The following is a 23,537-nucleotide window of genomic DNA, read 5'->3' as shown; positions in this document are numbered from 1 at the left end:
GGCCTACTAGGCAGTGGGGATTGTGATCGCTGCAGTTAAATACAACCACGAACACGCAATCATTTTCAGTTGATGAAGAATGTTACTCATCTGAACGAATAGAAGATAAATTAATTTGGAAAAGTGAATCGCGTAACAGGGGATTTCACAACATGATCAAGCACAGAAATGGCCATTATTCAACGAAGCACATGCATTTTCATTAAACAGAGGTATCTTTTAGAGCCATTTTCATCGTCTAGCATTACATGTCATACAGAGCAGCAAAGCGAACTGCCAATTGCATTTTCCAAAGCACCACACCGGTAGCTTCTTGCCATCGCATAGAGGCTGCTCCATCCTTAGCTCGTTCATCACTGTTGATGCTGTCTCCACTATTTCAGTAGAACGCGAAGTACCTTTATTTGCCAGCTGTGTAGATCTAGTATTTTTATTTTGTGCGATTCCAGTGGCACACTTACTTTTTATGAAGGTCGTCAACGAAAGTGTAGGCAATGTGATTCTCCGGGAAGGCACCAAAAACCAATCCAGAGGCACTGCACGATCCAAAATTTCGAGAGGTCCGCTACAGATGACGCAGAAGCCCTCGAGACAGCTAATGTGTACGAGACGTACTGTCAGTGTGATACCGCCTACGAAGAGAACACCGGAAGACCTGTAAGCAACCGCGAACGAGAACACGTAGATTACGTTCAATTGGAGAAGTGCAATACATCGAAGATAGAAGAACGCCAACGCCTATAGGAAGTCGAAGGTAATACATTACTCAGGAAATTACAGGGGGGGGGGGGGGGGGGAGAGAAGAGGGGCAGATGTGAGAAACCCGCACTACAGGCCCGGGCAAGATCCTAGCGGAGTTGGTTTGCTGCTACCTTCCATCGACGTGTTATGAAGACTAGTATCTGTGCCATGTACATAACTGAGATAAATGCTTGTATAGAGTGTCGTTTGTGTTTTATGGATGTAGGGAAACTGGATGGCAGTGCATAACGTACTCCTCTCGAACAGAACGATATAGACCGCAATCTTGAAGTTTCCATCTGACGGACGGATTTCTGAACAGTGCCGCTTGCCCTTACTTCATAAGACTAAATGAAGAGGTTCCGAATTTAATTTGGGGCATTGGCGCCAAGTGTGCTGATCGGGAACTGCAAGTCATCACCTCTACTCTCCTTGTAGGCTAAATACTAATGATGAAAACTACTTCCACCACAAGAATTCGAATTTGCTACTCTACAGCTGAACGCCACCACTACCTAGGTGTGCGTTAACGATATCGATTACAGAGACGGGTAAAAGTGATAGAGGCGATTGAAATCTTGAAGCAGCCATACATCATCACACAGAGGGCGGCTGTAGGATCAAGACGTTCTAGCTGCCATTGATCATGGTACAAATGGTGGCAAGTAATCGCTGGGCAGCGGTCCCATTGGGCATTGTCCCGTTTAAACAAACCAAAACTGCCCGACGTGTTCTCGTAACCAGCAACGGGAAAACAGGGTGCTTTCAAGTTTCTAGCCGATTCGAAATCAGGTACCAATTATCATCGACATTAAAGAATAGTTTTCAAAGTACAAGTATTCCCTCCGTCTATTCTATGAAACATCAGTCATATTCTACGCCAAATAAAAACTGAGGAACATCAGTGCAATGCGTCCGAAATGTCTGTTATTTAAGTATTCTTTATTTCGACGGGGCAGCGCACACAGAACGAATTTAGTTAGTTTTGTGTTTCAGTTCTCAAATTTACGAGTTTACCTGCGCAATTTCTTCATGACGTACATCCATGGTTATAAACCTTAAGTTAAAACAGGTGATCATAAATTTTGGACTGTTGAGTGGAGTTATTATAGTTCTACCAATAATGAACATAATTATATACAAAATTACATTAAAGTCTCCCATATTAATAACCAATGATGTGTCATTTTCAAGTTCATGGGATTTGTTAGTATCTGGTTTGCATATCTAGTTTCCACGTTACACGCAGGTAAACCACGAAGTAGCTTCTGAAGACAATAAGTATTATTAAGACTTGCGTATATCAAAAGTTAGGTACTGCCGCTTGCCAAAACATTCCGAAAGCTCAGAACAGGAAACTAACGAATACAGCTGAACTAATGGGCTGAAAAGGCACAAAACCAATCTTTTCTCGCTAACATTACGTTGCGATTGAAGCAAAATATTGACAAAGTGCGACAAAATGCTTGGTGGGACGGAAAACTGATAATACGTTCAGGAAATGAGTTCCGAATTAGAAGTGATTTGTTTACATTCACGTACAAAAAGAAGACCAGATTGCAAATATTTAAATAGGTAACAATTTTATTAATGTGACTTCAGTAATTACAAAACGATCAGTTGAACAGTATAGAGCACATTGTACGCTGAATGCCGTAAGACTGATGTTACCTGAACACTCAACACGTTCGCACAAAAACACGAACTCAGACGATATCGCGACACCGGATCTTGTTGGGCAAGTACCCACGAACCAGGTACTCGCGCGACAGGCCTGCTACCGCTTCGATTTCAGCTTTGTGGTCGTCAGTCAGCAACGTCTGCACCTAGAACATTCACGCACTGACAGTTGCCATGTGATCTTGCTACCAAGAGGTACACAGTTAAAACAGTAAATTCATTCATAAGTACAGACAACATTATTACAAACTCGCTTAAGTGACAAAGGATTTGTATGTTGCGTAATTTTTACTTTTTTAGTATTAAATTTTTTTGCACACACATGTTCATAACCAAGTTATTCAGTAATCTCAAAAACTGCAGGTACACTATTTATTTGGCATTGTTTCACCGGTCATGGCGCGTGCGAATACGTATACGCATACATACACACGCACGCACCCCCCCCCCCCCCACACACACACACACAAAGACTCACTGAGTCAACATCCTTCTTTAGGTAAACGAGATACTGAGCTGAAGAAAATGGTAAGACGTTACTACATTATCCATCACAGCTCTTGAGCATATGAGTTTACAGTAACATGCACTGAATTTTGACTAGCTACTGAAAAATTACGAAGGAGTTTATTATTAATTTATACAATTTTTACACATCTTTACTCTATGTTCTGTGAATAATCTTGGAATGTGCACAGTTACACGATTCACAAACATGTACAAAACGTTCGCAGACTGTCACGTGGGATAACACAACAAGCACACAACTGGGTACACCAACTCCGTCCGCGAGTTCGGAAGGTCGGGAGGGGGAGTGAGAGGAAAGGAAGGGGTGGTGACAGGAAGACCATCCGGCTACCCTCTATCACTAACTTTGCTAAATTCATAAATTAATATGCCAACTCCGTGAAGATACGGAATACGGGGTCGTATAAATACGAGGTTCTGAGTACGGCATCCCAGAAAATGATTCCATAGCTAATAAAAAGTACTTATAGAAATAGTACGTAGTTACAAGGTATTGTTGGTAACAAACTGGTGACAAGACATGGCATGATGATGACACTTACTTTCCTGATATCTTTGTTTATTCATTCTACTTCAGGTATCATCAAATATTCACCTCTAAAAACTTTTGTCTTTCTTGTACATTCTACGGAATTATCACTTAGATTTAATATACACAAATATTTTCTCTCTCTAAAAATAATTTAGTGTTGTTTGTTGTTTCTATCGTCAAATTTAGTATACTGCATGCTGAACAGCTGCAGACATCATAGAAAATTTCATTATTTTTTTCTGCCTGGAATTCTGGTACTTCATCTGTGATTATCACCATCAAATATCACCATCAAACAGAAAATTTTGTCTTGTCTAGAAAGTCACTGAGGTAACAAAAACAATATTGGTCCTACGATGCTACCCATATGAAAGCTCAAGTAACAATAAAAATAGATGCGCGCTATACAGAGTGTACTGACAATACTTAGCAACACTTACGAGTCCTCGCGTAAAAATAAAAATAAAATTTTATTTCGAAATGGATCCAGAGATGCTTAGTTTCGAAGTTACGTCGCGGGTAAGAAGTCACTTGAAGCAACTATTGACAGCTCTTCACGTCCTGTATTTTATGAGTGTGCGGCAACATTTCATACATTACTGGCCATTAAAATTGCTACACCACGACGATGACGTGCTACAGAAGCGAAATTTAACCTACAGGAAGAAGATGCTTTGATATGCAAATGATTAGCTTTTCAGAGCATTCACACAAGGTTGGCGCCGGTGGCGACACCTACAACGTGCTGGTATGAGGAAAGTTTCCAACCGATTTCTCATACACAAACAGCAGTTGACCGGCGTTGCCTGGTGAAACGTTGTTGTGATGCCTCGTGTAAGGAGGAGAAATGCGTACCATCACGTTTCCGACTTTGATAAATTTCGAATTGTAGCCTATCGCGATTGCGGTTTATCGTATCGCGACACTGCTGCTCGCGTTGGTCGAGATCCATTGACTGTTAGCAGAATATGGAATTGGTGGGTTCAGGAGGGTAATACGGAACCCCGTGCTGGATCCCAACGGCCTCGTATCACTAGCAGTCGAGATGACAGGCATCTTATCCGCATGGCTGTAACGGATTGTGCACCCACGTCTCGATCCCTGAGTCAACAGATGAGGACGTTTGCAAGACAACAACCATCTGCACGAACAGTTCGACGACGTTTGCAGCAGCATGGACTATCAGCTCGGAGACCATGGCTGCGGTTACCCTTGACGCTGCATCACAGACAGGAGTTCGGGAGGACGACGGTTCAATCCCGCGTCCGGCCATCCTGATTTAAGTTTTCCGTGATTTCCCTAAATCGCTCCAGGCAAATGCCGGGATGGTTCCTTTGAAAGGGCACGGCCGACTTCCTTCCCCCTCCTTCCCTAATCCGACGAGACCGATGACCTCGCTGTCTGGTCTCCTTCCCCAAAACAACCAACAGACAGGAGCAACTACGATGGTGTACTCAACGGCGAACCTGTGTGCACGAATGGCAAAACGTCATTTTTTCGGATGAATCCAGGTTCTGTTTACAGCATCACGATGGTCACATCCGTGTTTGGCGCTGGCCGGAGTAGCCGGGCGGTTCTAGGCACTACAGTCTGAAACAGCGCGACCGCTACGGTCGCAGGTTCGAATCCTGCCTCGGGCATGGATGTGTGTGATGTCCTCAGGTTAGTTAGGTTTAAGTAGTTCTAAGTTGTAGGGGACTGGTGACCTCAGACGTTAAGTCCCATAGTGCTCAGAGCCATTTGAACCATTCAAAACCATGTTTGGCGACATCGCGGTGAACGCACATTGGAAGCGTGTATTCGTCATCGCCATACCGGCGTATCACTCGGCATGATGGTATGGGGTGCCATTGGTTACACGTCTCGGCCACCTCTTGTTAGCATTGACGGCACACTGAACAGTGGACATTACATTTCAGATGTGTTACGACCCGTGGCTCTACCCTTCATTCGATCCCTGCAAAACCCTACATTTCAGCAGGATAATGGACGACCGCATGTTGCAGGTCCTGTATGGGCCGTCCTTGATACAGAAAATGTTCAACTGCTGCCCTGGCCAGCACATTCTCCAGATCTCTCACCAATTGAAAACGTCTGGTCAATGGTGGCCGAGCAACTGGCTCGTCACAATACGCCAGTCACTACTCTTGATTAACTGTGGTATCGTGTTGAAGCTGCATGGGGAGCTGTACCTGTACACGCCATCCAAGGTCTGTTTGACTCAATGCCCAGGCGTATCAAGGCCGTTATTACGGCCAGAGGTGGTTGTTCTGGGTACTGATTTCTCAGGATCTATGCACCCAAATTGCTTGAAAATGTAATCACATGTCAGTTCTAGTATAGTATATTTTTCGAATGAATACCCGTTTATCATGTGCATTTCTTCTTGGTGTAGCAATTTTAATGGCCAGTAGTGTATATAGAGTTCAAATTGCTTACACTTGCATGCAAACTACTGCGCGCCACCACAGAGTTGCAGAGGTCCTCGAATTCACATGCGTTGAGTGCACCGATCTTTTTCTACGAGGGTAAGTCAATTATTATCAGAAAGTAGTTATAAAATTTTATTGTAATCAAATAGGAAACTTACAAGAACATCATTTTTCGATATCGTCTCCTTGCGCTTCAACGCACTTGGTCCATCGTAGTACAAACTTCCTGATGCCCTCATAAAAGAAAGTTCTCGGTTGAGCTGCGAGCCAGGAATGCACCGCTTCTTTCACTGCTTCGTCCGAGGCAAATCGACGGCCCCTTAATGTGTGTTTCAGTGGACCAAACAAGTGATAGGCAGAAGGGGCAAGATCGGTACTATATGAAAGATGATCCAGTACTTCACATTTGAGTTTCTGGAGCGTTTCAGCAGTGTAGGCAGCAGTCTGCGGACGGAAATTTTCGTGCAACAACACAATTCCTTTGGACAGCAATCCTCGACGTTTGCTTCGAATTGTAGGCTTTAGCCTGGCAGTAAGCATCTCACTGTAACGTACACTGTTTATTATTGTGCCCCTTTCCCCATAATGTTACACTACAGGACCTTGTGTGTCCCAAAAAACCGTAAGCATCAGTTTTCCTGCAGACTTGAACTTTTTCTTGCACGGCGAATTTGGATGTTTCCATTCCATACTCATCCGTTTCCTCTCCGACTCGTAATGATCGATCCATGTTTCGTCACCAGTAATGATCCTGTCTAAGAAGTTGTCCCCTTCGTTACCACAGCGATCTAAAGGTTTTTTGCAGATGTCCAAGCGCGTTTGTTTATGGAACTGTGTGAGTTGTTTTGGGACCCAACTTGCACAAACTTTATGAAACTCAAATCTGTTGTGGATGATTTCGTAAGCAGAATTTGCAGACGATGTGCCACTTCGTCAATAGTTAATCGTCTGTCTAAGAGAATAATTTTACGTGAATGCTCAATGGTTTCTTCATATGTGGCGGTAAACGGTCGACCGGCTCCTTCATCGTGCGTAACACTTGAGCGACCATTTCGGAACTTTTCAATCCCGTACTGTACCCAAAGTCTTCGATGAGTTTCGGCCCCTGATACGCCTTCCGACCACAAAAAAGGATTACTGAACGTTGCTCTTCTTTGGTGCATTTCGTGCAAATAGAAAGCGGAGCAGCCATGATTAATAGCACGGCAGCGATAACGAGACTGACCTAGCAGTTTGAAAATTGCAAAGATACAACAACAAATAAACAAAGCATGCGTCATCAACGTAAAACGACAGTACAACCAAAATAAACAAAAATATAACTAAATTGCGGATAATAATTGACTTACCCTCGTACAACTCGCGAAAGATGATGTGCTTCATCATTGATACATCTGATGTTAATCGTTTACTTGACAAAACCGCCATGGAAAGAAGCGTAGTGGCTTTACGTAAGGACGCTAGGACCATTATGCACCATGAATGACGCATTGTTGGAAGAGAGTAAATATTCTGGGTTTCCTGCAGACATGGTTCTGCTGCGTTATGGTTAACTGATGCATCACAGTATGCGATTTAAATGGCGCGGCAACTGGAAACGTACTCCAAAACTGATGTACGTGAGACAGTGCTATACTTGTGGGAAATACTTCTAAACTGCACACAGATTCACAATGAAATTCTGGCGTGATATGGACCCAATGAAGTGTCGCGTCCAGCCGAAAAGAAATGATGCCGACAATTTGACCAGTGCCCCACAGACGTGGATGGTGGATGATGCTGATGGGGAAGGAAGCCCATCGGCATCGATCACAGATGCAATGTATGGGCAATCGAGGAACCGATTCGCAGCGATCGCTGATTTCTCTGCCATGAGGACGTTCACACGGCGGTTCACGAATGGTTCCGCGAGAAGGAATGGATTTCTATCGACTAGGTCCGCCTGCTTAGCTGGGTAGTAACGTGCTCGCCTCCCATGCAAGCAAAAAAAAAAAATGGTTCAAATGGCTCTGAGCACTATGGGACTCAACATCTTAGGTCATAAGTCCCCTAGAACTTAGAACTACTTAAACCTAACTAACCTAAGGACATCACACACACCCATGCCCGAGGCAGGATTCGAACCTGCGACCGTAGCAGTCCCGCGGTTCCGGACTGCAGCGCCAGAACCGCACGGCCACGGCGGCCGGCACCCATGCAAGCAGACCCGGGTTCGATTCTCGGCCGGGTTGGAGATTTTTCTCCGCTCGGGAACTGGGCATTGCGTTATCCTCATCATCATTTCATCCTCATCACCGGCGAGCTTGTCGCCCAACGTGGCGTCGACTGAAATAAGACTTGCACTTGGCGTCACTCAGTGGACGTCCAGATCCGGTACTGACGTGCAATGAACATCAGTCAGCAAGGGTGCACGAATCGTGCTCCCGCTATGGAGGCCCATACGCGACAACGTTCGCTGAACTGTCGTTAAAGGAGACATTATTGGTAGTCCCTTGGTTCGCCTGGGTGGTCCAAGGGACTTAAACATCTTCGCGGCCGTCGTTCTCCCCTGTCATCTATGGTCCATGATGAACCACAGTTGCCTAGGCGCCGGTTTTGGGTAGCTCCGTTTTGCAAAGCACGGTGTAATTTAACCATGTCAGAACGTGAATAGTTTACAAACTTAACATTTCGGAAATGCTTCAACACTTGGCCCGAAAGCCAATGATCAAGTCCATTTGGACGTCACATAAATCGCTCCGTTTCCGCATTAGGACTGTTTTCCGCGTTCCTCCGACACTTCTATATACGCTCCATTGCTAGGGCTGCCAACTGCCATTGCACGTTGACATCGAACAGAGATATCTAAGTGACTGAGGGGTATAAAATCAATCAAACTCACTTAACAGAGGAAAGACCACTGGCCCTGATAAGTTAACAATACGAATCTACATAGAGTTTACGAAAGAATTTGCCTCTTCTAGCACCAGTCTATTGTAGGTCGCCAGAGGAACGACACATTCCAGATGAATGGAAAAATGTGCATGTCATTTCCGTTTCCAACAAGGATCGACCAACAAACGCATACACTTACAAGCTTTTATCGGCGATGAGAGTGTGTTGTAGAATTTTAGTATGTGTCTGATGCTCTTGTTTCATGACCTCTCTGGATACTGACAGACGTAAAAATACTGCGTGTATTATAAGAGCATTAGTGTTCTAAACATACTGGGTGAAAATTAATAAAAGCGGCAAACTGCAGGTACGGATTCCTGACTGGAAATGGGGAAAAAGGTTGTGTTGCATGCTGTGTGATCGACGCAGCATACTGTAAGCAGCAGAATGGTCCGGTATTTATGTCGAGAACAAGCCGAGATGGTGCTTGTGTACGGCCAAGCAAAAGGAAACGGGCGAGAGGCAGCACGGTTATACGCCGCGCGGTCTGAGGCTATTTGTCACGGTTCGCGCGGCTCCGCCGTCGTAGGTTCGTGTCCTCCCTCGGGCGCGCGCGCGTGTGTGTGTGTGTGTGTGTGTGTGTGTGTGTGTGTGTGTGTGTGTGTGTGTGTGTGTGTCTGTGTGTGCGCGCGTTGTCCTTAGCGTGTAAGCCTACCACAAATTTCCAATTGCAGCATGGCTATACCAAAACAAGTACCGTCACAGGCACCTACCATATCACACAACATTTCAAGTCTTTTTTGGGTGTTTGTGTAATAATGGGTCCATTCACACAGACGAAGGTGCAGGGACGCGGCGGACTGATTTGGAGGACGGGGTTGTGCCTCCCGACCGTTTCCATCTGCTTGGCCGCACAAGAGCACCGTCCCGGCGTATACCAGACATGAATACCGGACCATGCTTACGGTACACTGCTGAATCATACAGCCTGTAACACACAAGAAACACACGGCGCGTAGTCAGAGGAACTTTCATTCGTCACCGCCCTCTACTGTGGCAACGATATATTTCCCGACATGTTCATAGGATCTTTGTTTCTCCATTTCCAGTCAGAAATCCGTCCCTGCAGTTTATCGGTTTTGTTAGTGCTCATCGTGTGTAAATTACCTAGAGGATTTCGTCGGAGGCTCAATGAAGCTGTTACATACACAGAAGTCGCAACCATAGAAAATTATAGAGAAATGCAGAAACACTTGCAGAGGATCGACGCTTGGTGCAGCGATTGGCAGTTGACCCTCAACATAAGCAAATGCAACGTATTTCATATAAATAGGCGGAAACACCCGTTATTATATGATTACACGATTCCAAAACAGTTGCTAGATGGTGTCACATCCATCATATATCAGGTAGTGTGCGTACGAAGCGATTTCAAGTGAACGACCACATGACACTAGTAGCAGAAAGCGCGCATGCCACACTGAGATTCACTGGAAGCATACTCAGGAGGAGAAGTTCACTCATGAAACAGGTAGCTGACAAAACCTTCGACCGACCGATACTTCAGTATTGCTCTTGAACCTGAGACCTTCACCAGATAAGATCGACAGGAGAAATTGAGAAGACCCAAAGAAGTGCATCGCGTTTCGTTATTTAGAAAACGTGAAAGCGTCACGGAGATGCTGACCATATCTAGTGATTGATTTCATGAAGTGTTTATTGTTTACAATTGCACTACATATGTTTGGTGACTAGTTTCGAACCAACTGATTCATTTTCAAGCCTGGCGTGCTAAGGTTGCATTGAAAGCGCCTCGTCTTAATAATAAATATCAAAATGGCAATAATGCTTCACAAAATCTTCGCAGAATGACTGCCACAATCCACATGTGCCCCTTCGCGAGTCAAAATCGAAGTCTGATTTTGACTCACTATGAGGAACATTTGGACTGTGACAGACGTACAGTCATTCTGCTGAAATTTCTAAAGCATTTATTGTCTTTTTGATACTTATTATTAAGATCAGGCACTTTCAGCGCAGCCTCAGTACGCCAATCTTGAAAATGAACCAGTTGGTTCGAAACTAGTCGCCAAACATATGTATTGCAACTGTCGACAGATTCGTTAATAAACTCTTCGTGAAATATTAAGGAAGTTCCTGGCTCCCTGTCAACAAAATGTTGAAACTGAAAAAACAGCCTAGTGACTGACGCTACAAGATAGGCGTTGTGAATCACGATGTGGTTCATTGCTGATATTCATAGAGGTTATGTTCCTGCCAAGTCTGAACTAATATTATGCTTCCTCCTACGCATATCTCCCAAAAGACCATGAAGATAAAATTAGAAAAATTAGGACTCACACGGAGGCTTACTAAAAATCGATTTCTGTACACCATTCGCGACTGAAATCGGTAAGGAGGGAAATGACAATGATACACAAAATACCTCTCGACGCACACCATAAGATGGCTGTCGGTGTTTGGATGTACATGTTTCTGTAGTCTGGACAAATTTCATTCGGCACATCACTTGCGAGGTTGCTGTGGTTGTTTGTTGTCAGTATGCCAAAATATATGCATATAGAATGCATACAACGTTTTGAGTCACAGTTATCGTATTTTAAAATCTGAAATTACTATACAGTGTGTACAACTTAGTTCCTTTGCCTGCATAGGAACGTTTCTAGCACGGCCCCTACTTGTTCATACGAAAAATGGTGTTCTCCTCCATTTATATTTATATAATTTTATGGTATCCAGAAACTATGTCCTGTTTTTATACTTTTGATAAATGATTTTGTTCTTTTTTATGTTCGGAACGAAAGTCACTTCGCACCATAACGAACGGTTACAACTCGGCATACTTCAACACTTGGGCTTTCTCTTCGAGGGATGCCACATTAGTCACGTAACACGCACTGACACATATAACGCCGCAGTGCCAGCCAGTGGAAATAAAGCACCAGATACACATGAATCATACACCGAGTTGACAAGTCATGGGATACCTCTTAATGTCGTGTCGGTCGTCCTTTCACCCAGCGTAGTGCAGCAGCTCGACGTGGCATGGACTCAATAAGTCATTGGAAGTTCCCTGCAGAAATATTGAGCCATGCTGTCTCTACAGCCGTCCGTGACTGCGAAAGTGTTGCCGGTGCAGGATTTTATGCACGAAATGTTCGACGAGATTCATGTAGGGCGAGCTGCGTCGCCAAATCATTGGTTCGAATAATCGAGAATGTTCTTCAAACCAATCGTGAACAACTGTGGCCAGAGGACATGGCGCATTGTCCTCCATAAAAATTTCATCGTTGTTAGGGAACATGAAGTCCATGAATGGCTGCAAATGGTCTCCAAGTAGCCGAACATAACGATTTACAGTCAACGATCGGTTCAGTTGGACCAGAGGACCCAGTCCATTACATGTAAAAAAGTGCACACCATTATGGAGCCATAAACAGCTTCACAGTGCTTTGTTGACAACTTCGGTCCATGGCATCGTGGGATCTGCGACACACTCGAACCTTACCATCAGCTCATAACAACTGAAATCGGGACTCAGCGGAGCAGGTCATGGTTTCCCAGTAGTCTTGAGTCCAACCGATATGGTCACGAGCCCAGGAGAGGCGCTGCAGGCTATGGCGTGCCGTTAGCAAAGACACTCGCTTCGATCGTCTGCTGCCATTGCCCATTAACGCCAAATTTCGCCGCAGTGTCCTAACGAATACGTCCCACATTGATTTCTGCAGTTAATTCACGTAATGTTAAGCAGCTGACAACTCTACGCAAACGCCGCTGCTCTCGGCCGTTAAGTGAAGGCCGTCGACCACTGCGTTTTCCGGGGTGAGCGGTAGTGCCCGAAATTTGATATTTCTGTCACACCAATGACATTGTAGAAATCGTAACATTGAATTTCCTAACGGTTTCCGAAACGGAATACCCCGAGCGTGAAGCTGCTATTACCATTCCGCGACCGTAATCAAGTCGGAAACCTTTTTACATGAATCACAGGAGTACATATGACAGCTCCACCAATGCACTGCTCTTTCACACCTGGAGTATATTACCGGTACCTGTATATGCGCATATTGCTATCGATGACTTGTCTCACCTCAGAGTATGTGTGGCTTTTAAGATGATATCTTTATTAGTTTGAATGTAGAACAAAAAAATACAGCATTACGAGCAGAAGTTCCAACTTTCAGAACAGATAAGAAAGGTTGGAAAACGAAGAAAGTTCAAGTTGCAAATAACAAAGGAATCCCAGCATGATACTGCTTTTCACAGCCATGCAATAGACAGGTAGCGTACAGAGCAACCGGCGTGCTCCTGAGGAGCGCGGCAGATGCAGACGCAGCCAGCCCGCTGCCCGCGCCAGCCTCAGCCTGCCGCTATTGATTGCCCCCAGCCCTGGCCTGCCCTGGACAGCGACGCTCTGCCGCTGCCGCTGCCCGGACGCTGCACGCTCCGCGACGGCCAGCCCTCGGCTAATGCTGGTGGATCAACACTATGGCCAGATCTCCGCTCTCTGCTGATGCTTTAAAACCATGGCCAGTCGTCAGCTCTCTTCTGGTGGACTAACTCTACAGCCAGCTCTAAGACCTCTGCTGGTGGACTCACACTGCAGCCGTCTCTCTGCTCTCGGATGACGGACAAACACTAAAGTCATCGCTCATCTCTTTGATGGTGGAGGAAGACTTCAACAAGCTAATGGCTCTTTGGTAGAGGACTAACACTACAGACAGCTCTCAGTTCTTTGCTGGTGGAATAACACAAAAACCAGCCCTCAACTCTGTAGCAATGGACGACAACTATAACTGGCTCTCAGCTGGTCAGGTAACACTACAGCCAGATCTCTGCTCTTTGCTGGTGCATTGTCACTGCAGCCAGTCCTTGGTTGGTTCAAAATGGTTCAAATGGCTCTGAGCACTATGGGACTTAACTTCTGAGGTCATCAGTCCCCTAGAACGTAGAACTTAGAACTACTTAAACCTAACTAACCTAAGGACATCACACACATCCATGCCCGAGGCAGGATTCGAACCTGCGACCGTAGCGGTCGCGCGGCTCCAGACTGTAGCGCCTAGAACCGCTCGGCCACTACGGCCGGCTCTTGGTTGGTACACTAGCACTAAAACCAGCTGCCAGTTCTCTGATGATGGGTGTCAACTACAAGCAGCTCTAAGCACTCTGTTGGTGGACTAATACTAAAGCCAGCTCTCACCTTTTTGCTGGTGAACTAGAACTAAACACAGCTCTCAGCTCTCTGACAATGGATGGAAACTAAAGCCAGATTTGAACTCTACTGGCAGAGTAAAACAACAGCCAGTTCTTAGATCCTTGCTGGTGGACTAACACTAAAGTCAGCTCTCAGCTCTCTGACGATGGACGACAACTGTAACCAGCTCTAAGCTTCCTGACAATGGATTAACACTACAGCCAGCTCTCAGGTCTTTGCTAGTAGGCTAACGCTACAATTTGCTCTTAGTTCTTTGCTGATGAATTAACACTAATATCAGCTCCCTGGTAATAAACAACTACAACCAGCTCTCAGCTCTCTGGGGCTATATTATCGCTACAGCCAGCTCTCATCTCTTTGTTGCTGGACCATTACTACAGCCAACTTACAGGTCTCTGCTAGTGTACTAATGGTACAGCTATCTGTCAGCATTCTGCTAGTGGGTTAACACTATAGATAGCATCTACCTGCTTGTGGACTAATACTGAAGCCATCTCTCAGTTATCCTAAGCTACATTTTTTGGGTCAAGAAAAAAAAGAACAGAAAGCTGCAAGAAATCCCCAAGAGTATAAACAATGAATTAACAGCAACAAACATTTTAATATTTGAAGAATTTAGCCAGACATGGAATTCCTTAAGTAAATGAAGGAGCAGGTTCAGTTTCCACCTTGTATTAACCAGATGTTTTAACTAAAGCATTCCTGAGCTTGCCAGTAGCTGGTCCACTACTTGCCCAGACATGACATATCCTACACATTAAAACAGAATTGAGTGGAGGGTAGCGAACAGCTATGGCTGTAAGAAGACATCCACTCTATGACATGTATTGTGGTAAGTCCCCTAAACGGAAAAACAGCAAGTACGGCGAGGTACGTTAGTGGATGCGAAAATGTCTACGACGAACAGGGGTCCATGAAATCCCGCTACCAATTCAAAAAATCATAACTTCGTTTGCCGTAAAACGCTTAGCAGCTTTTCCTTTGACCTTTGTTGCAGATTTGACTTTAAAATGTCGTGTGACTAGGGCCTCCCGTCGGATAGACCGTTCACCAGGTGCATGTCTTTCGATTTGACGCCACTTAGGCGACTTGGGCGTCGATAGGGACGACATGATGATGATCAGGACAACACAACACTCAGTGCCTGAGCGGAGAAAATCTCCGACCCAGCCGGCTATCGAACCCGGGCCCCTAGGATTGACATTCTGTCGCGCTGACCACTCAGCGACCGGGGCCGGACAGATTTGACTTGAAGTGCATCAAAACGGCGGCATATCGGGAGAGGGAGCTATGTGTCATCTGGTATACAAAATGTAAACATATGATAATGGTGCTGCAGAATTATAGACACCTGTATGGTAGGGCACAATCGGGAAAAGCAATTATAATGAAGTCGTTCAAAAGCTTTAAAGAAATAGGCAGTCCTTGAAGTGGACGCTCCCTTGTGTCTCAAGCACGTGCTGACATAGTGCGACTGCATTCCTATGCAAGCCTCCAGAAGACAATTTCTCGTGCATTACGCGAATTGCAGGAAGCAGGACAAACTGTCCATAAAGTGTTACATAAGCGGGACACTGTGCAAATAGTTCAAGGTTCAAGCACTGTAGCCAAACAATAAAAAAAATGGCTCTGAGCACTATGGGACTTAACTTCTAAGGTCATCAGTCCCCTAGAACTTAGAACTACTTAAACCTAACTAACCTAAGGACATCACACACACATCCATGCCCGAGGCAGGATTCGAACCTGCGACTGTAGCGGCCACGCGGTTCCAGACTGTAGCGCCTTTAACCGCTTGGCCACCAAGGCCGGCGCCAAACAATCCTTCTTCCAAGAATGTACTCGGGTGTTCCACGGTGGCCTCTATAAATGCTAACAATGACTACTTGAAAAAGTGCCTTATGCAGATGAAGTAAAGTTGAAGTAAAGTTCCACATTTCTGGTCATGTGATTATGCTCCTAAAACCCACAGAACACATGTGACCACATTCGTGACAGCCCGAAGCTTATGTTTGGTGTGGCGTGATGTACGATATAATGCTAGGTCTATTTTTATTTGCAGAGGAAATCTTAACATAAAATGTTTATCTGGACGTGCTCGAAAAGTTCCTGCTACCACACGAAGACTTGCAGCCGTCGATAATTTTCCAGCATGATGGTGCACCCCTACATTGTAGTTTGAATGTGCGGAGTGTGCTGAATGACACATTTCTTGAGATGTGTATGGGTCATGATGGTGCCATCGCATGTCTCCCGTGCTCTCCCCATGTCACACCATTAGACTTGTTTTGTGAAGTTACGTCCAGGATCGCGTGTAGTATACAACGCCAGTCAAATGACACTGATACCTTTCGCGCGCGAAGCAATGAAGCAATCAGAACTGTTGACGCTGCAATGATGACCCGTATATGGACAGAACACTAATACCGCGTTGATGTGAGTGGGGCATACATGGAAATTCTGGCCTAACACAGAAAAACATCGCTGCTAAATGTTTTACAATAAACCACGATGTTCTCTCTCTAATAGCTTCCAAGTTGATTTTTTGAAATGATAGCGAGAATTTTTAGATGATACGTAATTAGAGTAAATGATGATTTTCGTACAATTAATCTTATGGGCGATACCATATCAGATAAAACAAGGAGCATGTCTCGTGGTTCATAGGTACCATTACAAATATGAGGGAGGCTAGTAATCGAATTCACGCTATGAGAAAGAATCCCAATAGCCCTACGATCTCATGGCCCAATAACGGAAGAGTGGAGGGATCTGGACGTAGCAGGGCAGAGAGTAATGCCCCGTATTTGGTCGAAATTAAGGTCGTGCTTACTGACCTGACACTATGCGAAATGGAGACAGTAAAATAATGCTGCGCCCGACAGTATGGTCAGTCAGCTGCATAAAATATACACTACTAGCCATTAAAATTGCTACACCAAGAAGAAATGCACATGATAAACGGGTATTCATTGGACAAATATACTATACTAGAACTGGCATGTGATTACATTTTCACGCAATTTCGGTGCATAGATCCTGAGAAATCAGTACCCAGAACAACCACCTCTGGCCGTAATAACGGCCTTGATACGCCTGGGCATTGAGTCAAACAGAGCTTGGATGGCGGGTACAGGTACAGCTGCCAATGCAGCTTCATCAAGAGTAGTCACTGGCATATTGTGACAAGCCAGTTGCTTGGCCACCATTGACCATACGTTTTCAATTGGTGAGAGATCTGGAGAATGTGCTGGCCAGGGCTGCAGTAGAACATTTTCTGCATCCAGAAAAGCCCGTAGAGGACCTGCAACATGCGGTCGTGCATTATCCTGCTGAAATGTAGGGTTTCGCAGGTATCGAATGAAGGATAGAGCCACGGGTCGTAACACATCTGATACGTAACGTCCACTTTTCAAAGTGCCGTCAATGCGAACAAGAGGTGACCGAGACGTGTAACCAATGGCACCCCATACAATCACGCCGGGTGATACGCCAGTATGGCGATGACGAATACACGCTTTCAATGTGCGTCCACCGCGATGCCGCCAAACACGGATGCGACCATCGTGATGCTGCAAACAGAACCTGGATTGATCCGAAAAAATGACGTTTTGCCATTCGTGCACCCAGGTTCGTCGTTGAGTTCACCATCGCAGGCGCTCCTGTCTGATGCAGCGTCAAGAGTAACCGCAGCCATGGTCTCCGAGCTGATAGTCCATGCTGCTGCAAACGTCGTCGAACTCTTCGTGCAGTTGGTTGTTGTCTTGCAAACGTCCCCATCTGTTGATTCAGGGATCGAGACGTGGCTGCACGATCCGTTACAGCCATGCGGATAAGATGCTTGTCATCTCGACTGCTAGTGATACGAGGCCGCTGGGATCCAGCACGGCGTTCCGCCTTACCCTCCTGAACCCACCGATTCCATATTCTGCTAACAGTCACTGGATCTCGACCAACGCGAGCAGCAATGTCGCGATACGATAAACCGCGATAAGCTACAATCCGAACTTTATCAAAGTCGGAAACGTGATAGTACGCATTTCTCCTCCTTACACGAGGCATCACAAAAAATTGTTTAAATGGCTCTGAGCACTATGCGACTTAACTTCTGAGGTCATCAGTCGCCTAGAACGTAGAACTAATTAAACCTAACTAACCTAAGGACATCACATACATACATACATCCCCAAGGCAGGATTCGAACCTGCCACTGTAGCGGTCGCTCGGCTCCAGACTGCAGCGCCTAGAACCGCACGGCCACTCTGGCCGACGAGGCATCACAACAACGCTTCACCAGGCAACGCCTGTCAGCTGCTGTTTGTGTATGAGAAATCGGTTGGAAACTTTCCTCATGTCAGCTCGTTGTAGGTGTCGCCACCGGCGCCAACCTTGTGTGTATGCTCTGAAAAGCTAATCATTTGCATATCACAGCATCTTCTTCCTGTCGGTTAAATTTCGCGTCTGTAGCACGTCATCTTCGTGGTGTAGCAATTGTAATAGCCAGTAGTGTAAGTGGACTAGTCACACTTATAAACTAATGAAGTGCGAACGCTTTCATCATTGTTAAAACAGACGAGTGTAGGGAGACAAGACAATACATTATCGCACTGTACCTTATGAGACAATGATCAAGTCGATACAAAAAGTAAAATTAACGCAACTAACATATCGTAAACAGCTGTAGTATGAGCGTGATACAAATAGCTTAATTAATAGTAGTAACTGTTAATGCTATTAGGAGAGATGATTACTGCAACCACCTGTCCTGCTACATCTGCAACTACAATTACTGTAGAAGGCCATATAGATGCTACCAACTTCAATTTGCAGCACCAATATTGACCTCGCTTATCTGTGCCATCCGTAGCTGATATCTCAGATCTCTTGTGGTTGGTGCAAAAAGTTTTGAATGGTCTCGAATCCTACAGACACTCTGTTTTTGGCGAAAATTGGACAGATTGTCTGTTTCTTCTACGAGTTGTTCATATTCTCGACGAAATTGCGTTGAAGATGTGCTTGGCCGAGCGTTGGTGGCCGAGCGGTTCTAGGCGCTTCAGTCTGGAACCGCGCGACCGCTACGGTCGCAGGTTCGAATCCTGCCTCGGGCATGGATGTGTGTGCTGTCATTAGGTTAGTTAGGTTTAAGTAGTGTCTAAGTTCTAGGGGACTGATGACCTCAGATGCTAAGTCCCATAGTGCTCAGAGTCATTTGAACCAAGATGTGCTTGGAGTTGTCATCCCATGGCGAGAGGTATCCTACACTGCACTTTATACTGTGGAGTCAGCGGAGCAGGTTCTTATTGCACTGTAGGGAGACTTCAATATAATTGACGTTAACGTACGGCAACTGCAGGACACCTCATTATTTACCTATGGCTCTTGGTCGTCCTAACACAAGTCGATAGCTCGAAAGGGGATACGACATCCACAGTTTCGTGCGGAAATATTTATTTATTTACACATCAATTTCCGTAGGACCAAATTGAGGAGCAAATCTCCACGGTCATGGAACGTATTAATACATGAAATTACAACACAAAAGTAATAAAAGATAAGAAAAGGTCAGTCCATATAAACGCTATCAGCAATACAATAAGAATCAGCTTAATTTTTCAAAGAACTCCTCGACAGAATAGAAGGAGTGACCCATGAGGAAACTCTTCAGTTTCGATTTGAAGGCGCGTGGGTTACTGCTAAGATTTTTGAATTCGAGTAGCAGCTGATTGAAAATGGATGCAGCAGTATACTGCACACCTTTCTGCACAAGAGTTAAGGAAGTCCTATCCAAATGCAGGTTTGATTTCTGCCGAGTATTAACCGAGTGAAAACTGCTTATTCTTGGGAATAAACTAATATTGGTAACAAGAAACGACAATAAGAAACATACATATTGAGAGGCCAATGTCAAAATACCTCGTGAACAGAGGTCGACAAGAGGTTCGTGAACTCACACCACTTATTGCCATGACCTGAGCCAAAAGTATCATTTTAGAATGGGAAGAGTTACCCCGAAATATAATACCATACGGCATACGCGAATGAAAATGAGCGAAGTAGACTAATTTTCGTGTCGAACGATCACTCACTTCTGATACCGTTCGAATAGTAAAAATGACAGTATTAAGTCTTTGAACAAGATCCTGAACATGGGCTTTCCACGACAGCTTACTTTCTATCTGAACACCTAGATATTTGAACTGTTCAGTATCACTAATCATATGCCCGTTCTGTGAAATTAAAACGTCAGGTATTGTTGAATTGTGTGTTAGAAACTGTAAAAACTGAGTGATACTGTGATTTAACGTTAGTTTATTTTCTACAAGCCATGAACTGAGGTCATGTACTGCACTACTTGAAACCGAGTCAATGTTGCACACAACATCCTTTACTACTAAGCTAGTGTCATCACCAAATAGAAATATTTTAGAGTTACCCATAATACTAGAGGGCATATCATTTATATAAATAAGGAACAGGAGCGGCCCCAACACTCATCCCTGGTGGCACCCCCTACTTGACAGTACCCCACTCAGATCCCACATCACAGCCGTTATCAACATTGTGAATAATGACCTTTTGCTGCCTGTTGCTAAAGTAAGAGGTGAACCAATTGTGAGCTATTCCCCATATTCCGTAATGGTCCAACTTATGGAGCAATATTTTGTGATCAACACAATCAAATACCTTAGTTAAATCAAAAAGTACGCCAAGCGTTCGGAACCTTTTGTTTAGCCCATTCAGTACCTCACAGAGAAAAAATAATGTAGCATTTTCAGTTGTTAACCGGCTTCTAAAGCCGAACTGTACATTTGATAGCAAATCGTGTGATACAAAATGATCAATTATCCTTACATACACAGCCTTTTCAATAACTTTTGCAAACACTGATGGCGTAGAAATAGGTCAAAAATTGTCTACTTTATCCCTTCCTCCCTTTTTATAAAGCGGCTTTACTACTGAGTACTTTAATCGCTCAGGAAACTGACCATTCCTAAAGGAAAAATTACAAATATGGCTAAATACAGGGCTAACATGTGCAGCACAGTACTTTAATATTCTGCTAGACGCTCCATCATAACGATGATAGCGCTTAGTCTTCAGTGATTTAATTATTGACTCAATCTCCCTCTTGTCTGTATCACAGAGGTGTATTTCAGACATCAATCTCGGAAAGGCATTAGCCAAGAGAGTTACGATTTCCTGTAGAAACTAAATTTTTACTTCATTCACCAGCAATGCTCAGAAAATGATTGTTAAATACTGTACATATATCTGATTTATCATTAACAGAAATATTTTTACTGCAAACTGACTTTATATCATCGACCTTGTGATGCTGACCAGACACTTCCTTCACAACTGACCATATGGTTTTAATTTTATCCTGTGAATCAGCTATTCTATTTGCATACAACATAGTCTTTGCCTTCCTAATAATATTTTAAGCACCTTACAATACTGTTTGTAATGGGCTACTGTAGCTTTATTGTGACTACTTGAAACATTTTGATATAATTCCCACTTTGTTCTACATGATATCCTTATTCCACTAATCCGCCACCCGGGCTGCCCATTATTGCTAGTACCGTGTTTAGAATGTTCTAATGGAAAGCAACTCACAAAGAGCATGAGAAATGTGTTAAGGACAGAATTGTATTTATCATCTATGTTATCGACGCTATAAACATCCTGCCACTCTTGTTCCTTGACAAGGTTTAAAAAACTCTATTGCTGCTTCCCTTAGTTAGAGGGACTTCCTTTAAGCAAGTATACCTATCAGCTGACTTCAATCTGAAACAGGTGCTGCTCTAACACCAACTTCTACAGGGATATTTCCATGAGAAACACCACCACCACCACCCAGTACACTGTCACCTATAAGCTTAGCCAGCCTCCCCTTCCCACACCTATTGAGGTGCAGGCCATGCCTAGTGAAACCCGATCTACTGATAGACCCAACTGGCACGACTGAGATTTTGGTTTTTGTTTTTTTTTTTTGTTTGGGGTTTAAGGGCGCTCAACTACTGAGGTCATCAGCGCTCAGTCACAATTGTTAGAGCACATAGAATCTAGTAAAACTCAAGGGGGGGGGGGGGGGGGGACACCAGAAAGTTCTTACAAAGAGGCAGATAAAATAAGTGAAAGAGTTAGATGTCTTTAGACAATCCAGTCAAAGTAATGAAACTAAGAACACGAGCAGCTGCTCGAGCGTCATCTGCTAAAATATCCTGTAAAGTAGATGGCAGAGACAGGACAACACGAAATTGACTAAAACGGGGACACGACAATAAAACATGGCGCACTGTTAATGCATGACCACAAGGGCACTGCGGGGCTGGGTCACCGGAGAGCAGGTAGCGGTGGCTAAACCGGCAATGCCCAATCCGCAACCTGGTCAGAAGGACCTCTTCTCGCCGAGATGGCCGGGAGGAGGTTGTCCAAGCAGTTGGGAACGGTTTTACTGCCCAGAGCTTGTTTCCTTGAAGTGAGGACCAAGTATCCCACCACAAGGACACAAGCCTCTTACAAACAACCCCACTAACGTCAGATGACGGGACACAATGGGAGGCTGGCCGAGGCAGGAGGACTGCAGCCTTGGCTGCAGCATCAGCAGCCTCATTCCCAGGCACTCCTACATGGCCGGGAACCCACAGAAAGCTGACAGGAGAGCCACCCTCAGCGAAAGAATGGAGGGACTGCTGGATCCGTTGCACCAAGGGATGGACCAGATGTGGAGCTCGAAGGCTCTGAAGAGCACTGAGTGAATCAGAGCAGAGTACATACGATGAATGGCGGTGGCGGCGGGCATACTGAACGGCCTGATGGAGAGCAAAAAGCTCGGCCGTAAAGCTGGAACATTGGTCGAGGAGCCGGTATTTAAAGGTGACGGCCCCAACGACAAAGGCACAGCCGACACCATCGTCAGTTTTGGAGCCATCAGTGTAAATAAAGGTGTGACTGTCAAGTAGCGCACAAAGTTCGACAAACTGTGAGCAATACACTGCAGCCGGAGTACCCTCCTTCGGGAGCGAGCTGAGGTCGAGATAAACATGAACCGGAGGCTGGAGCCAAGGTGTTGTCGGGCTCTCACCCTCTCTGAAGGTGGTAGGGAGGGCAAAATCCAATTGTCGAAGCAGGCGACGAAAGCTGACTCCAGGGGGCAGCAAGGCAGACACATACAACCCATATTGACGGTTGAGAGAATCGGCGAAGAAGGACTGATAAGAGGGGTGGTCGGGCATTGACAACAGCCGGCAGGCATACCGACAAAGCAGTACGTCGCGCCGATAGGTCAATGGTAATTCGGCAGCTTCAGCTTCTCGACGGGACTAGTGTAGAAAGCTCCGGTCACAAGACGTAACCCCCTATGGTGGATGGAGTTGAGACGGTGTAAGAGGGATGGCCGAGCAGACGAGTAGACGAGGCTCCCATAATCCAGCTTTGATCGGACTATGGACCGATACAAGCGAAGCAGGACAGTGCGATCCACTCCCCAAGATGACCCACTAAG

At 45.0% G+C, this 23,537-nt stretch overlaps 1 protein-coding gene across 1 annotated transcript in view; it reads right to left on the bottom strand.

Moving 5' to 3' along the window:
- Nucleotides 1-2,447: 2,447 nt before the first annotated feature.
- LOC126088140 (meiotic recombination protein SPO11) overlaps nt 2,448-23,537 on the bottom strand; it is a 269,655-nt gene continuing 248,565 nt past the window's right edge. The window contains exon 9 of the mRNA XM_049906256.1: nt 2,448-2,567. Within this exon, the coding sequence (XP_049762213.1) occupies nt 2,448-2,567 (120 nt within the window). The remainder of the gene's footprint in view (nt 2,568-23,537) is intronic.

This window comes from Schistocerca cancellata, chromosome 6, assembly GCF_023864275.1.
Source record: "Schistocerca cancellata isolate TAMUIC-IGC-003103 chromosome 6, iqSchCanc2.1, whole genome shotgun sequence".
Taxonomy (NCBI): domain Eukaryota; kingdom Metazoa; phylum Arthropoda; class Insecta; order Orthoptera; family Acrididae; genus Schistocerca; species Schistocerca cancellata.
The sequence above is the reverse complement of the archived record's forward strand: the minus strand, read 5'-3'. Positions and strand labels throughout refer to the sequence as shown.